We start from the raw sequence: 17,312 nt of genomic DNA on the forward strand, positions 1-17,312 counted from the left end.
GAATAATACCTCTTAACAAATTTGGTATTTGATCTATGTGCATGTAACTCATCGTGATACCATCTGTCCCTTGTTTGGCTAGAAAGTTTGCGGCTCTATTTGCTTCTCTATATTGGTGAGAAATGGTAAAACTGATTCCATCAAGTAATTTTAGTAACTCCTCCCAATAATCCCACAAATACCAAATCCTACATGAACGGTTTGTTAACCAGTTTACCACAACAGCTGAGTCACACTTAATTTCCACCTATTGGAAGCCCATCTCTTTACATAGCTCTACACCATTTATCACAACACGCAACTCCGCTTCATTGTTACTTCCAAATCCATATGTGGCAGAAAAGCCAGCAATCATATTACCATGATGATCCCTGATAACTCCCCCACCTCCACAAGGTCCCGGATTACCAAGACTACTCCCATCAATATTGAGTTTTACCCAACCATCAGCAGGTTTCCTCCAAGAAACAAAGAGAGTTGGTTTACTCATCTTCGAACTCATAGGCACCTCTAAGGCTTTGAGGAGTTCATTGTCTATTTTACTTAGTTTTGAGACTTTGACAATTTCTCCAACTAAGAGGCACAACCAAACCTTTATTTTAAGCCATACCTCCTCCGTAGATTCTCGAATCTCTTCCATACGTGCCATACATCGCCGTCCCCATAGTTTCCATGTTATCAAGCTTGGTAATAGCCCAATTAGAATTCCACGTTGTGAGGCATTTTTGCGCATGTGAACCATCTATTGACTCTTGTCCACCAAGATTGTGGCCCCATATAGTGCACACCCAAGGCTAAAGATGCCCACTTCCAAACTGTCCTAGCAATATCCCCAGAGTTAAGTACATGATCAAGTGTTTCCACTTATCCATTCTCACAACAATCACAGCGTGAAGCTAGAGCAATTCCTGTTGATCTCACCTTAGTATCCACACTTAAGCAGCCAAACTTCACCTTCCACATACAAACAGAAATTTTTTTAGGTAGAAATTTATGCCATATCCATTTCATCCAAGGAATCTCTGGACTCCTCACCCTTACAATATCCCAGGCGCTTGAAGTGGAGAAATCTCCATTATCGTTCGGCTTCCATATGATAATATCACTTCCTTCTTTTCTGGCACCAATGGTTTGTACAATTTCCTCTGCCTTTACCTCCCCCACTAGCTCTTGAAGATGGGCGAGATCCCAGCCATCTTCAATCCAACAGTCTCTAACCTTCAGTCTTGGGTTGGTTACCTCCAAGGCCTGCTCATTTAATAGGCCACTAGCTAACCAGCGATCATACCAAAATGAAGCTGACCCATCTTTGATCTTCCATTTTGAATTTTCATACACCTCAGGTAGCACCTTTACGATTGATTTCCACAAGCTTGATCCACTGGTGTTAGAGTTGACCAAAAGGTGACCGTTCTTTACGTATTTGCTATGGATAAAACTGGACCACAAACTATTACTCGTCATAAGCCGCCATGCAAGTTTCATGTGGAGGGATCGTTGAATTGTAACAAAATCCCATACCCCAAGTCTACCCTCTATAGTTGGCATACATACTTTAGACCAAGCACGCCATTTCTTTTTCTGTTTACCATTACTCTCACCCCAGAAAAAAGTAGATAATAAGGAGTTTATTTTGTTGAGAGTTATCTTCGGAACATTTACCACTGCTAACAAATGTGTTGCCATACATGTCAGAACTTGTCAGATTAAAATAAGTCGACCTCCTTGAGATAGTAGTCTCATTTTTCAGCCTGCTATTTTGGTTCGAATTTTGGCTACCAAAATCTCCGAATGCCTAGCTATAAGATGACCAGAGGTGATGGGCACCCCTAAGTAGACCACTGGGAATTTCCCTTCAGTAAAACCAGTAAGTCGAAGCAAGTTCCTCTTCCTTGTATAGCTTATCCTTCTTGAAAAGAAAATTGCCGATTTCTCAGTATTGATCAATTGCCTCGACCACTTTTCATATGTATTCAGTGTCTTCATGAGCATTTTTATAGATTTACTACCTCCATTCACGAACACTACTACATCGTCGGCATATAGCAGATGTGAGACCAAAGGGGCCCCAACAGGGTGATAGAACCTCCCAAAGCTGCCATCTTCAAACCTCTTGCGTAAAAGATGTGTTAAAACCTCTTCCATAATGATGAACAAATAAGGAGACAAAGGATCGCCTTGACGGAGCTTAGTATTCTAGATGCTTAAGCATACAATTCAATTAAGCCTATGTTTGAATACTACATCTTGTAATAAATTGTTGAAAAGTAGAGAACACAAAACTTGATGATGGAGAAACTTAATGTGGGAAAAACTCTGAGATTAAGCCAGTTACCTCCATTATAGGCAGTTCAAGGAATACACATCAATTCCAACTATTGTATCCACTAAGACCTGCTGTCACAGTCTCATGATCTACTGTCGTAGATACCTCTAGCCCGCTAGACCTCCTATAGCCTCCTGCTACCAGAGATGCCTCTAGTTTCCTACTAGACTTCCTGATCTATTTCTTGCAACCCAATATGCTATCTCCTATGGCCTCCTGGTCTTATACTAAATGTCTCTCCAAGTGAAATACCAAGAACCACCTGTTTTTATGCTTGTAACTGCGCTTCAATCCACTTCTCTCAATCCCCCAATGAGAAATCCCCTTCGTCAAAGACTTAAGGAAGCTAGGTGTTTTGGATTCAAGGGTTTGATGCTTTTTCCCAAAACTTTGTTGTAGGATCTCAATAATCAAAAGTGTTGAATCAATGAATAATGTCTTGGATCTCTTGAATAATGATATGAAAGTGTTATAGATGTGAAAGCACAATGAGCAACCTTGAAATTTTCATCCATGACTTTGGTATTTATAGGCGGGGGCAAATAGATGTCATGGACCATGTAAAACTCTTCAAATCGAGACCTTGGGTTTGGCCGGATACAAATGTCGCTCAAGCAAGTAGCTAGTGACAGCTGAGCAGTCGTCAGTATTTTCATCATAACTTTCACTTGCAATGTCCGATTGAGGTAATTAAAAATGAGTTGGAAAGCTCACTCAAAGAGCTACAAATCTTTTGGAAATAGCATTGCCCAAACTCCAATGTTTTCTATGTAAAAAATGCGTTGCAAGTTATAATTGAGAATTTGGAACATAACTTGTGTCGTTCTTGATATTCTTTAGACTTCTAATTGTATTCCAATGATCATATGTGATATTTTTGAACATCTTGGACTCTTTCAAGGGCTATACTACCAAGTCTAAAAGATTTTTTGACCTTTACAACTCCTTTACATTAATCCATTTGTCTAAAGAATTGCCAATACACTAAAAACCTAACAAGTCTTGATACTTTAATATTAAAAATATGAGATTTTAGGTTTCAAATCTATTTAAATATATAAATCTTGGATCATCAAGTGACAAAAATGATTAATGTAGACGTTAAAACTTTCACATAATATAAAGTTTGAGAGCAAAATTATCAACTCACTGAATACTCGTTTTCAAAGATTTTATTAAAATATTTATTTCTCAAAATCATTTTCGGTAGCACATTTTATAGAATTCATAAAAAAATTTCCTCATTTTTTAAATAAACATTCTTTAAAAAAATATTTTTCTTTTTCCTCACTGATTCAAAAAACCCGACAAATGATTAACAAATGATTATGGTAAAGAGCATTTGGGGCACTAGTGGATCTAAAATAACAGTTTTAATGTTTCCCTTTTATCTCTCGTTATCCACAAGTATTGTCTTCCCTTCTTTCAAATTTTTTACTTTTAGCTTTTAAAAGGTGATATCTCCCATAAAGATATAAGGAAAAAAAGGTAAAAAGGAAAAAGAAACTAATAAAGATGAGGGCTTATCCATATAATTTGCAAATTATTCTTTTAAGGGTAGAAAAGGAAATTACAAAATGATTCACATGACTCCTATTCACCTCATCTCATCGGAACCTATCCCCATATCATCACTGTATTTGTCTTCGTGGGTAATACGGTCATTTAACTGTGGTGATGATAGGCAACTTGAACATCAACTTAAAATAAAGGGTAAATTATTCTAGCGGTCTTCTACCTTTCATCAGTGTAATAATCATGTCCTTAACATTTCATTTATCACATCTATATTCCCAATATTTTTAACAATGAGTGTGCGGTATCCTGATTACGGAAGAACTTCTATTTAGTTGTTGAATATCTAGGCTACATGCAAATTATGTATGATTGAAAGGGTAAATTTATTGAAAAATAGCGAGATTTAATGTAAGGGAAATTATATGGAATATAGGCTTCTTCTTCTTCTTCCTTTCATTTTTTTTTAATTGTTGCACCACTTTTTAATTTTGTTAAAGGTCTTCAACCTTTGTTCATCGTCGCTTGTCAATTATATAATTTTTAGTCACTGTCTAATAATCAATATTTTATTTATTAGTACATTTAGTTCATAATGACGATTTCCATTAAAAAAATGCATCACAAAGGCATAAAAGATTTGTTCATCGTTTGAATACCAATTTATAAATGATTTGGGTGGAAGCACAAAAGGAGAAAGGGGGGAAGAAGTGAACCTTATCGCATGGGATATTCTCACAAGTCAGAAGTGAAATAGCACCAAGAGCCTAAAGAAAGGAACCAAAAAGCTCTGCGTCGAACTTCAGCCCCTTCGAGTTGGCCACGGGGCAACAGCCTTGGAAATTCCATTAAACTCAAATATTAATTTTAACCACATATTTATTATTTACAGCCACCATTCCTTATTATTTACACATTTTGTGAGACTCATTACAATTCATCTATATAAACTATTTATAAAATTGTCAAATGGAGTCTTATTTGCTCCTCATATCTCTAAATTTTAAAAAAAAAAATTAACAATATATGAAATGTAACAGAATAACAGTTCTTTATTTCAAAGCATGTGAATTGAATATTTTGGACATAACCATTATTACGACTAAATGTGCTAATTAATAGAAGATTAAGGATAAGTATACATTAGAAAAAGGTGAAATTAAATGTGCGACAAACAAACAAAAATTTTAAGCATTTAGTGCAATTTACAGAAATGTAAAAACAAAAGAACAAATATGATATAAATATAATCATCTTTAATGTTATTTGAATTGTCTGTTGATCCCAAAGGCGACACAAAGATTGAAATTAATGACGTTATATGAAATATGTAACAAGATCACAAAAATGAAACAAGATTAAAGTAAATAAATCAAAGAAAGTTAAGCAGAGGAAACGATGTTTTATTATAACAATGATATGGAGAAAAATTACAGCACAGTAATTTTGGCTTGAACTAAACTAAAAGAAGATGCCACTATTTACATGTACATACTATACCATAAAGATGGAAATAATATATTTTCAATAAAATCAAGTGAAAACAAGGAAATAATTTTTCCACGTGAAAATAAGGAAACAACTTTTTCCTAATTTAGGTCATAAACCTAACAATCTCTACCTTGACTTAAATTCTGGTGCAACGAACAAAACTCTAAAAATTTTTCAGCTAGAAAAATATGTCCAATTGCATCGAAATAATCGAACTCTTTAAAATAGTAACCAAAACTCTCCATCACAAAAAAAAAAAACTTCCTCTACCAGGCGTCCACAAGCGACACCCGAATCCAACTCCGGATTTCCCAAAATTCTACTAAGAAATTACTATTGTCCAAATAGGGTCAAAGCACAGTCTGTAGTAGAAACCATGCCAAATGCCTGATCAGAAGGCTCTTTGCTAGAACTATCACCTCTAATGATCTCGAAACATTACAGCCATCATTGACATCACTGTATCTATGCTTCATGAGTCCAATCTTAGCAACTGAACACAGTGTATCCGCTGAAATTGGTGGCAAAGCGAAATCACTAATGCTCCCCTGAGCAATGTTCTGAAACGACCCAGAGCCCGTCACAAGAGGTACTGTACCAATCTAAATATCCACCATGGTACTAAATTTTTCCAGATATCTCTTAACTGATTTTGCGCTTCCCTGCAAGATATACAATTGAGACTTCTTCCGTCCCTCTAATACAACCCAGACACCTCTTCGTATCTTCAAGACTCCACCTCCACCAGAGAAATTATACCCTTTCACATCTAGGGTACTCAGGGAGATGAGATTCCTTTTCAGGTCTAGAACATGTTGAACCTGATCAAATGTTTTGACTGTCCCATCCTGTAACCCTAATCTGATTCGACTGATTCCAGTAACACGGCAAGACTAGTTATTTTCCAACACAAAATCCACCTTCTTTGACAGCCTCATATGTCTGAAAAAAATTTCGATTGGAACACATATGATGCGAACATGTCGAATCAAGATTCTACTCTTCGTTAGGTTTAGACTCTACGTCAGATACCATGGTCAACATCACATCATCGCCATCTAAAAAATTCTTGGTAACATTAGTCTCGTCCAAATTGCATGATTGCCTCCAATGATTTGCAGCTAAATTACTTTTAGCCTGTAATTTATCGCAATCTTTCTTAATATGTCATTTCTTCCTGCAGCAGAAGTAGTACAAATTGTTGAAGTTCATCCTCGATCTACCCCTTCGTCGACCACCATGAGATACCAGAGCTTTCTCATCCCTCGATGTAGCTCCAACCAAATGCTTCATCTTCTCATTTGAGGATAGAGCATCGTAAACATCCTCAATGGTCAAAATATCACGACTGTAGAGGATGGTATCCCAAAATGACGAATAAGAGATGGGCAACGAACACAACATGATCATGGTCAGGTCCTCCTCATCGTACTTAACCTCCAATGCCTCTAGATCTGTAACTATTTCCTTGAACACAGCAATATGGTCATCCAGTGACCCTCCTTCCGCCATGTGATAGGAATACAACTTTTTTTTTAGAGTTAGTTTGCTAGTGAGACTTTTAGTCATGTATAATTACTCCAGTTTCAACCACAAAGTAGCTATTTTTTTCTCATTCAAGACGTTCTACAGAATATTATTGGATAAATGAAGATGAATTTGAGATAAAGCCTTCCAATCCCTCCATTATCCAATTAGCCACTATCTTCTCAAAACTCAACAACGCATCGTCCAAATCCAACTACGCCAAAATAACCCTCATCTTTTCTTTGTCACAGAGAAAATCTTGTATTGCAATTCAACAGGGAAATATCATATTTTAATGTAGCCATCTCTAAAATTCCAATCAAATCATGAAGAACCTACAGCCTAGCTTTAATATCACTTGTTGATCCCAAAGGCGACGCAAGGATTGTGATTAATGACGTCGTATAAAATATGTAACAAGATCACAAAAATGAAATAAGATTTTAAAGTAATGAAATCATAGAGAGTTACGCAAACGAAATGATGTTTTATTATAACGATGATATAGAGACAAAAATTACAATACAACAATTTTGGCTTGAATTAAACTAAAAGAAGATGCCACTATTTATAGGTACATACCATACCATAAAGATGGAAATAATGGGAAAAATAAGGAAACAATTTTCTTTCCTAATTCGGGTCATAAACCCAACATTGTCTTCATCAGATATCACTGCGTGTAACTTGGATATTTAACATTTAAATAGACATTTTTTGTTAGATGGGAGATTCCCGTATGTGAAGTTAAAATGTTGGGGACAGGGGTGCTACTCATGAAAGATTGAGGATACAACAACTACACACATAAAAGATTGGTGACTCTAGAGGAATTTATCCTAAAACAAAATATGAGAGAGACTGGGGGGGGAGAGAGAGAGAGAGAGAGTAAAATTATGGTAGAGTAATTAGAGACCTTGCTACATCAACATAGAATAATAAAAGAAAATCATAACTGAAAAAGCAGCAAAAACAGCACAGAAAAGCCTTTCAATCCCAGCTGACACAAAGGACCTTCGTAAAACCTTCGTTTATATTAAAAAATCTACAGTTGAAAAACAAAAAAATTGGGCCACGAATGTAAGAGAAAAAGATTAGTGGGCACTCAACAACTCTGTTTCTCTTAGTCTAACCTATTGTGATTTCCCTTTGTTTTATGCATATGTAAGTGTGTATTCTTTGTCCTTGTGCAAATTGTTGCTTCACATATACTCGTCTCTCTGTACAATATACATACACACCTCGTCCCTCGGGGCATAGCTCAGTGGCACAAAGGATAGGAGTGAGGTTATCTCACACCTTGCTGGCAACCGCAGTTTGGGGATTCTATTCCTAGGATATGGAATTGGACTCCTTATAGGCACGGTGTACAGACAACTCTTATTCTCTAGCATGTTGGGGCACATCCCGCGATTTACCTCCCTCACAAAGCTCTAAGGGTGAGGTGGTAAGGGCCCTCAAGGTTGGGGTTGAACCTTTTTTATTATAATTATTACATACACACCTCAGTTGAGAGCCACATAGCTTCTGTACCAATTCACTAAGCATTTTCCAATACCAAGAAATTGACTCTTTTCTGTTTGTCCTCTTTCAAGTCCCAGAATATGATCCCATTTTGCTTCTTAATTTGAGGTGGGCTTTGTTTTTTCTCCTTGTTTATCTTGGAATGGTGGCCTATTGTGATCTTGAAGTTGATCTTAATGGAGAAGAGGTTTTCATGGTGGACAAAGTAAACAGTCTTTTTTTAGTTTCAATTAAAATTTTACTCCTTTTCATCAATGAATCATACATTATAAATAGATTTTACTATTAATAAAATTGCAGAAATTTAGGATTTGATTGAATTTACTTGAATTGTAAGATGGGTTATCCGAAAATTTGATTCTTTGGCATATTTGTTTGCAGTATAATTTTGCATAATTTTCCTGTTATTATGTGGGGCTTGATTTCTGGTGATTATTCTTTGTCTATCCACTTATTTTCACCATTCAGACAAAGCATTCTCCTGTTATTTTATTAGAGTTCTCGCTCGTATTTATTGTTGTTGTTATGGAGATTTAATGTTCAAACTTTTTTGTGCCTTTTACACTTATTTCGAAAGTGACCAATAAAAGAGTTTTGTTGGGATCAGTGGCGAATCCAGGAGTTTGAGTCAGTACGGGCGGCCGTTGACCATCTACTGTTGGCCGCAATAAAATATTAAAAGTCCTTTTGGTATCCTTTTTTTTTTTTTTTTTGCAAAAAATGCATCTTGGAATGGTAATTTGATAGAGAATGTCTGAACGTGTGACTAAAAATAAAGAAAATTTTTGAATTTACGTGTAATATTATTTTATTGAAGAATGTATGGATGAAAAGAAGAAAGAAAAATGTAGTTTAAAAAAAAAGGGAAATCGAACAAGGCCTAAAATATAAATATAACAATTATTTTGTTCAAAATGAATATATATAATTCTGTTATAAGAATAAATAGAACTCATCAAATAATATTGTTGCCAAGTTTTGTATAATTTAAAGGAAGAGTGTGAATTCGAATATTTAAAATTATTTGTATTAAAACAATCAAAACCTAACAAATATCATTTTGTTATATTTAGTAACACAATTCAAGAAGTACCATACTGGTTAAATTCATCACAATCCTTGCTTGAGATCATGGGTTCAAATCCTTATTGTCCCTCCCTTATTGAATTTTGATAAAAATTATAGAATAAAAATAATACATAACAAGTCCATTGACAAATATTCGAATTTAAAACTTGAAATATATTAAGGTTGGCTCTTACCAAGTAAGCTACATGGATGTTTGAAAATAAAATCAATCACTAACAATATAAGGTAAAAATTTAATCTATTACTAAAAAAAAAATAAAAAATATATATCCTGGTGAATCCAGCTAGGGCGGCCGCCCTCTGGATTTGCCACTGCTTGGGATTGTTGGTGGCATGCTTCTTTCTTGAAACCCTCTACTGCATTGATTGTGTCTAAGTATTCTCATATTTCATTTTTTTTCTCAGGAAATTGAGTCCACAATTTGTTTCAGTTTTCCTAATATCGATTATGTTAGTCGAAGGATGCGGACGAGTACCACTGTAAATACTGTGTGGGCCTTTTTGTATTTTTAACATAACATAATTTCCTTTCTTGTTATTTCATCAATATCAATCTGTGTTACTTGGTTTTCCATTACTTTCTGTTTTGTATCCATTGATTGCAACGTTTATTTAATCTTATTATTGCAGTAGGTATGGATATAATTTCTTTGAAGTTTCCAAGTACTTTATTTTTTTCTTTTTTAAGTTCCTTTTTTCTGTTGCACTGTCAACTTATTTTCTTATCTGGCTCTGTTTTTTCTATAAATCTTGCAGAAAGTTCTATCATCTTATTCGGGAAGTTAAAAAAAGATGTTTAGCAAATCAAAAGGTGGAAAACGAAATCTGAAGGTGATATATCATGACTTTCCTGGAGGAGCTGAAAATTTTGAGCTCATCACGAGGTTCTGCTACAACGGCAAAATTAACATAAATCCCTTTAATATCACTGACCTAAATTGTGCTGCATATTTCATGGAAATGTACAAAAGTGTCACTGGAAGCAAAAATTTAATTGAGCAAACTGAAAAATCACTTGAAGATATCAAGTATTGGACATGGTCCGAACTTATGGCGGCTTTGAAGCAGTGCCAAGATTTCTTCCCAGTTGCAAGCTCTTCGGGTATGATTGAAAAATGCTTGGATTCTATTCTTGGAAGGGTTGCATCATCCTGTGAAACAAGTCCGTGTCCATCCGTCTCTTCGCCTGATAGTTCTAAATTTCGGGCATCATGTGACACAAGAAGTAGCGAGAGCTTGAAAAGCAGCTTCCTTCGAGTTACATGGTGGTTTAAAGATCTTGTACAGTTGGATATTCATGTGATTGAAATGCTGGTGAAGTCAATGGTATCTAGAAACTTAAACCATAGTATAATCAGTAAGTTTCTCTTTCATTACCAAAAAACAAGATTGGCTTCCACCTCTTCAGACGAGAAAATTAGGATGGTTGAATCAGTTGTTGAGATGCTTTATTCTTTAGATTTAAGCACTGTGTCTTACAAGAGATTGTTTGGGATGCTTAGAGTTTCTTCACATGTAAACATAAGCAAATGCTGCAGGTACAAGTTGGAGAGTATGATTGGTTTGCAATTAGATCAAGCAACACTAGACGATTTGCTTGTTCCATCTCCAGTCCGGGCACATTACCTGTACGATGTAAATCTTGTTATTAGGCTCGTGAAATCATTTCTTGCCAAAGGAGTATGGTGTTTGCCATTGAGTTGACTGAAGAAAGTGGCGAGCTTAGTAGATTTATATATAGCTGAAGTAGCTCCTGATCCTCACCTGAAACCATCGAAGTTCTTGGCTCTAATTAGGGCCCTGCCGGACTCTGCTAGAGACTCTTTTGATGGAATCTGCCATTCCGTAGATTTGTATCTAGAGGTATGTTAATATATATACTGTGAATTCTCGTGGAAAAGTATATCACAGATTTGATTGCACATGCAGAAAATGATGATTTAATTTCTTGATAGTGATACTTATTTATATAGTTCATCTCTCGGGAAATGACTTAATGGAAAGCTCATTCCTCTGCTTTATTCTTATGTTTGACAATTAATGTTCCAGGTTCATTCAGGGTTGTCTGATAGTTTTTGTGTTGTTGTAGTGATGAGATAGGATGATTGAGGATGTTTTGTATGGAATAATTTTGGAGGAAAAAAATAGTTGGCTTTTTATTGAAAGTTAATAGTTTGGAAGATTTTGATAGAAAGTAATTTGGTGGACAAAGTGGGTAGGAGAAAGGAATTTTATTAGAATGATGATGGCTTACAATAGCTTGAGCTTTGTCTAGCTTCTTTTTTTTCTTGCAAACAAAAGAGGGATCATGCCCTATTTATAGACTCTTATCACATCTTCTAGAGAATTCTACAAGTGTCTACAACCTATACAAGAGTTTTTGGTGTCCAAGTTACTCTAGTGGAATCTAGACAATTCTAATTTTTTATTATACTTGCTTACCAAGGAATTCTAGGATATTGTAGGCAAGTAATTCTAGATTCTTCTAGAAATGAGCATCATTAAATTTATCAGAGTTTCATCTTTTAATTTCTCGGAGAAAAATGTTTTTTGCCGATGATCGGTACAGGGGCTGAGGATATTGCGTAGACCCTATTTCTAGGCATCACAAAATACGAACATTATTATTTTGTCAATTTAAAAGAATGTGTAGGGGTTTTACCTTTGAGTTTTTTCGTTCAAGCTTCCTCTATCTTCCTTTAGTTGGTGATAGTGTCTTCTGTTTGGATCTCACTTTAGATCAAATTTACCAAGATAATAAGAAGTACGATTTCGGTTTTGAACATCACCCTAGAAGGGAATTACCATCAATAGACCATTCCATAAGGCATCTAGTCTCACAAGCTATCAATTCAGTATTGAACCATGAGAAATAGCTCTTAGAGACTCTCTTTCTTCTTGTCGCACGTCATTCAATCATGCGGCTGGAACTTGTCCCATTTTACTTCCAGCTAATGTTCCTATGAAGCTTCTAATTAATCCTAGCTGCAATTCGATGTAACATCTTTTAGCCGATCCATCCAGAGTAAGTGGGACCTTTGGCACTTCCGCGTGGGGCTTAACTTTCTTAATTTCAACTATGTCATGTATTCGATCAGATAATATATAGGATCTCCTTTTCTTCTATACTTCTCCATAGTTCGAGATTGACACTTTCTTGATTTCCATGGAGAATAGTACACATTCATCATCGTCATCAATTTCATATTATCTAGCCGAATGATTGTTGTACTCTTTTGTTGGAAGAGTACTATATGATGTATCGCCATAATTCTTAGTTTTTGGATCTCCTTAACGGTAATTTTGAGTTGATCTCCTATAGCGAGAACTTAATTCGTTTATCGACATCCCTATCGCATATTGGTTCTCATATCGATCCTTCATCTTCTTTTCTATGTTATCATTAGTCTTTGAAACTTGCAAGCTGCTACTCTTCTCAAGAAATGAGCTAAGAACATACTTTTCTTCATTTATTCTCAAATAGATGTTTTGCTGATGGTTTTCGTCCGCTCCATGCTTCAACTGGTGTTTTTTCGTGCACTGCCTTTGTCGGACATCGATTTAGTAGATAGACTGCAGTGCTTACTGCTTCTGCCCAAAACGTTTTTGGAAGACCTTTCTCCATCAGCATAGCTCTAGCTGTCTCCATTATTGTTCTGTTCTTTCTTTCTGACACGCCATTTTGTTTCGGCGCGTACCCAACAGTAAGTTGATGCTCCATTCCTTCATCTTCACAAAACTTGTTGAATTTATTTGATGTATATTCCCTGCCTCTGTCGCTTCTGATAGTTTTGATTTTGCAACCACTTTGCTTTTCGACATAGCTTTTGAACTTTTTGAAAATCTCAAATACTTGGGATTTTTCTTGCAAGAAATATACCCAAGTCATTCTAGTATAGTCATCTATGAATAGAATGAAGTACCTGTTTTGGTTATGTGATGGAGTACGCATCGGGCCACATACATCCGTATGTATCAACTCTAAAGGCTTTTTGGCTCTCCATGCTTTTCCAGATGGAAATGGTTGACGGTGATGTTTCCCACTCAAGCATCCTTCGCAAATTGCATCAATTTCTTTTATGACTGGTAAGTCTATCATCATGCTCTTTTGCTTCAAAATCGTTAACCCATGGAAGTGGAAATGTCCAAATCTTTTATGCCACAACCATGACTCGTCTACTTGCACCGCCATTGCCGCATTGTCTGCGTATCTCCATTGAATTGGAAAACATTTGTTCTCCCGCTTTTTGACGTTTGCAATTACCAGATGTTTATCTTTCTTATCATAAATTGTACAATAATCTCCTTCAAAATGTATACTGTATCCTTTCTCCATCATCTGACCTACACTTAGTAGATTTTGATCTATAGTAGGGACTAAGAGAACTTCATTAATGTATCTCTTGCCCTTTTTTGTATCAACGGCAATAGTACCTTTACCTGTAGCCTCTATAAAATTTCCATTGCCAATTTTTACTTTTGTATTTATTTTATCGAGACTGCAGAAAATACTTTCATCCTTCGTCATGTGATTACTACAGCCACTATCTAGATACCACGTATCTAATTTCTTTTCAGAGACATTCTTCGTGGAGGCATAAAATAGATTTCCTTCTGTCTCCTTTTCTTCAGAGAAATTAGCTTGATGATTTTGTTTAAGGCGACAAAATTTCTCTTCATGTCCAAATTTTCTACAGTTACGACATTGTGGTTTACCTTTAAACCAACAATCTTTCTCCTGATGACCTTTTCTTTTACAAATACTGCATGAAGAATACTTGTCGCTTTTATCAACTTCTTTTCCTTGAATTTCTTTATCTTTCAAATTCTCTTTAAATTTTCTTCCACCTTCTTTAGATTTTTGAAACCGCATATTAAGTTTCGATTGAAAAGCGTTTTCTATCTCCATTTCATAGAGCCTTTCTAATCTTTTTTCATGAGCTTCTAATGATCCCATTTCGTGGCTCTGATACCACTGATAGTTTTTGTGTTATTGTAGTGATGAGATAGGATGATTGAGGATGTTTTGTATGGAATAATTTTGGAGGAAAAAAATAGTTGGCTTTTTATTGAAAGTTAATAGTTTGGAAGATTTTGGTAGAAAGTAATTTGGTGGACAAAGTGGGTAGGAGAAAGGAATTTTATTAGAATGATGATGGCTTACAATAGCTTGAGCTTTGTCTAGCTTCTTTTTTTTCTTGCAAACAAAAGAGGGATCATGCCCTATTTATAGACTCTTATCACATCTTCTAGAGAATTCTACAAGTGTCTACAACCTATACAAGAGTTTTTGGTGTCCAAGTTACTCTAGTGGAATCTAGACAATTCTAATTTTTTATTATACTTGCTTACCAAGGAATTCTAGGATATTGTAGGCAACTAATTCTAGATTCTTCTAGAAATGAGCATCATTAAATTTATCATTGTCTGAAGAACAAAAAATGAGAGTCTGTAGTGGACTAGATTACGAGAAACTATCATCCGAGGCCTTAAACCTCCTCTCTTCAAACACAAAATTCCCATCAATATCTGCAGTCGGAGCCCTTAATTTTCAGCAGCGCAGACTCAAAAACTTGCTTCAACGCACAAACCAACCAAATAGCTTTACCAACTCTCCCATTTTTAACGAAACAGAGCGCACAGAGAGGAAAGACGAAAGCCATGATCAAATTGTGCTTTATGCAGGAAATCTCGATTTCTCAACCGAGAATGAGAGGATCAGAGCACATTTACAGGGCATGCAATGGAGAGTGCTGGAATTGGAAAAGTTTTGCAGGAAAATGCAAATTCAGATGACAAAGATGATGAAATCAAGATTATCAAACCAAAGCAATGCAAAAGCTGTACCTAGACTTTGTTCATGAAATAAATTTGTATCTCCATTTTTACATGTATGTGTACATAGTCTGGGACATATTATTTTCCTTTATTTTCTGCATCATAAAAAGTGGTTTGAGGAAAATGGCTTTTACAGAGAAGGAAGTATTGGCTGTATAGTAAAAGTATGAGAAAAAGCTGTGTTTTTTTCCTGCAGAAACTGATTATTCTCTGAAAAGATGAGTTTAAGCAAAAAATGGTACAGTAAGGTTAAGTCCCTTTTCAATACCATAATCATCTTGGGACAATCCGTGATGTTGGGCGACAAATGGTCTGTAGAAATACTCATCAGTCAGAGGAATTTTACTATTCCATCTGACTCTGGATCATTGCTTCTCATAAACAGTGTTGCACTGGGCCCTGAACAGCTTGATACTTTCACCTTGCTGTGGACCATTCTTTGTTTGAGCATCTTCAATGTTGGGTCCATCGATCTTAAGAATTTTAATGTCCTTAAACATAATTTTTTACAAGTATAGTAATACTAAATACTTGAATAAATTGCATTTTTATATTCAAACGAAGACATTGTTGAAATATCGATGTTCGACCCTAAGATCACCTAGAGTGGGTGAATAGGTGAATATCACGAAATTAAAATAACCAATTAAAAGCAATAAGTCACTTTTTAATTGTTTTAGATGTTTAATCAATCAAGTCAATTTTATCCTATGTCGAATTGCTACGACAGTCAATAAAATAGTAAATAACATATGATTTGTTGACAGATAAAAATCCTTCATAGGATTAGAAATTTCGGGGATCAAGCCAGTAATTTCCACTATGAATAATAAGATCTTACAATATGATCTAGCTTCGAAAACTCACTAGACTTGTTGATATAATTATTGCAATCTACAAGATCCCGCTAAAACTTGCTTCACTCATAAATGTTCCCGACTATCTGGAATTGTCTATCATTACAACTAAAAGAGCCATTTGTAACATTCAAAAAATGTTGTTGATGGTCTTTAGCAATGTTCAGATATATGTTACAAATCTCAATATTTTTGTAGAATAAAAGGATACAACAATATTTTTTGAATGTTGCGAATAACATTTCGCAACGTTTTTTTGAGCATTGCTAATAACATTTTTGCAAAGTTTCTTGAATGTCGCAAATAAAACACCATAAATAGTTCAATGGACAAGTTCGCCTCCATTTTTTCCTTTGAGGGTCGCTGATAGTTACCAACGGATCATGCCGTAGGTAAAGAGTAAACATTTTACCAACAAATTTTCCATTGGTAAAAGTGTGAATCTTTTACTAACGAAATTTTCGTTGGTAAAAGTTTTAACCAATACCAACCGACTTTCTGTTGGTAAATGTCTACCATTACAATTGGTAAAAATCAATGTTGTAAATAACCACATGGTAAAAAAGTTATTTATTTATTTTTTATTATTGTTATTATTATTATTATTATTATTTATTTATTTAATAATTATAATATTTTTTTATTTTTAGCCAACTGAATTGAAAGACCAAAATATTGTTTAACTTCTTATTGGACCACAAATTTATAGAGGGCAACTACAAAGATATTGTTGTAAACTTTCGATGTGGGATAAGTGAATTATTTTTACCAATGGATAATCCGTTTCTCATTACCAACGGAATATCTGTTGCTGAAAGATCAAAATGTTAAACGGTTATATTAGGCACGGAATATCCGTTGGTAATGAGATATCATTTTTACTAACGGATAATCCGTTTTTAATTACCAACGGAATATCCGTTGGTAAAGAGATATCATCTTTACGGACAAAAAATCCGTTGCTGATTATTGTAGCTAAAAGTGAATTACTTTTACCAACGGATAATCCGTTTCTAATTACCAACGGATGCAATCTGTTGGTAATATTCGGTACATCACCTACGGAATATCCGTTGGAGGAAGATCCAAATGTTAAACGATTACATTAGGCACGGAATATCGGTTGATAAAAAGATATCATCTTT

The 17,312-nt window shown here is 35.1% G+C and overlaps 1 protein-coding gene and 1 pseudogene across 1 annotated transcript; one reads left to right on the forward strand and one right to left on the reverse strand.

Annotated features, from left to right (window-relative positions):
- Nucleotides 1–247: 247 nt before the first annotated feature.
- LOC111374112 lies at nucleotides 248–742 on the reverse strand. The gene has a single exon (XM_022996740.1). The coding sequence runs from the start codon at nucleotides 740–742 to the stop codon at nucleotides 248–250; it is 495 nt and encodes a 164-aa protein (XP_022852508.1).
- A 9,522-nt stretch (nucleotides 743–10,264) lies between these two features.
- On the forward strand, nucleotides 10,265–15,336 carry LOC111374113 (annotated as a pseudogene).
- Nucleotides 15,337–17,312: the final 1,976 nt, after the last annotated feature.

This window comes from Olea europaea, unplaced genomic scaffold (assembly GCF_002742605.1).
Source record: "Olea europaea var. sylvestris unplaced genomic scaffold, O_europaea_v1 scaffold1203, whole genome shotgun sequence".
Lineage (NCBI taxonomy): Eukaryota > Viridiplantae > Streptophyta > Magnoliopsida > Lamiales > Oleaceae > Olea > Olea europaea.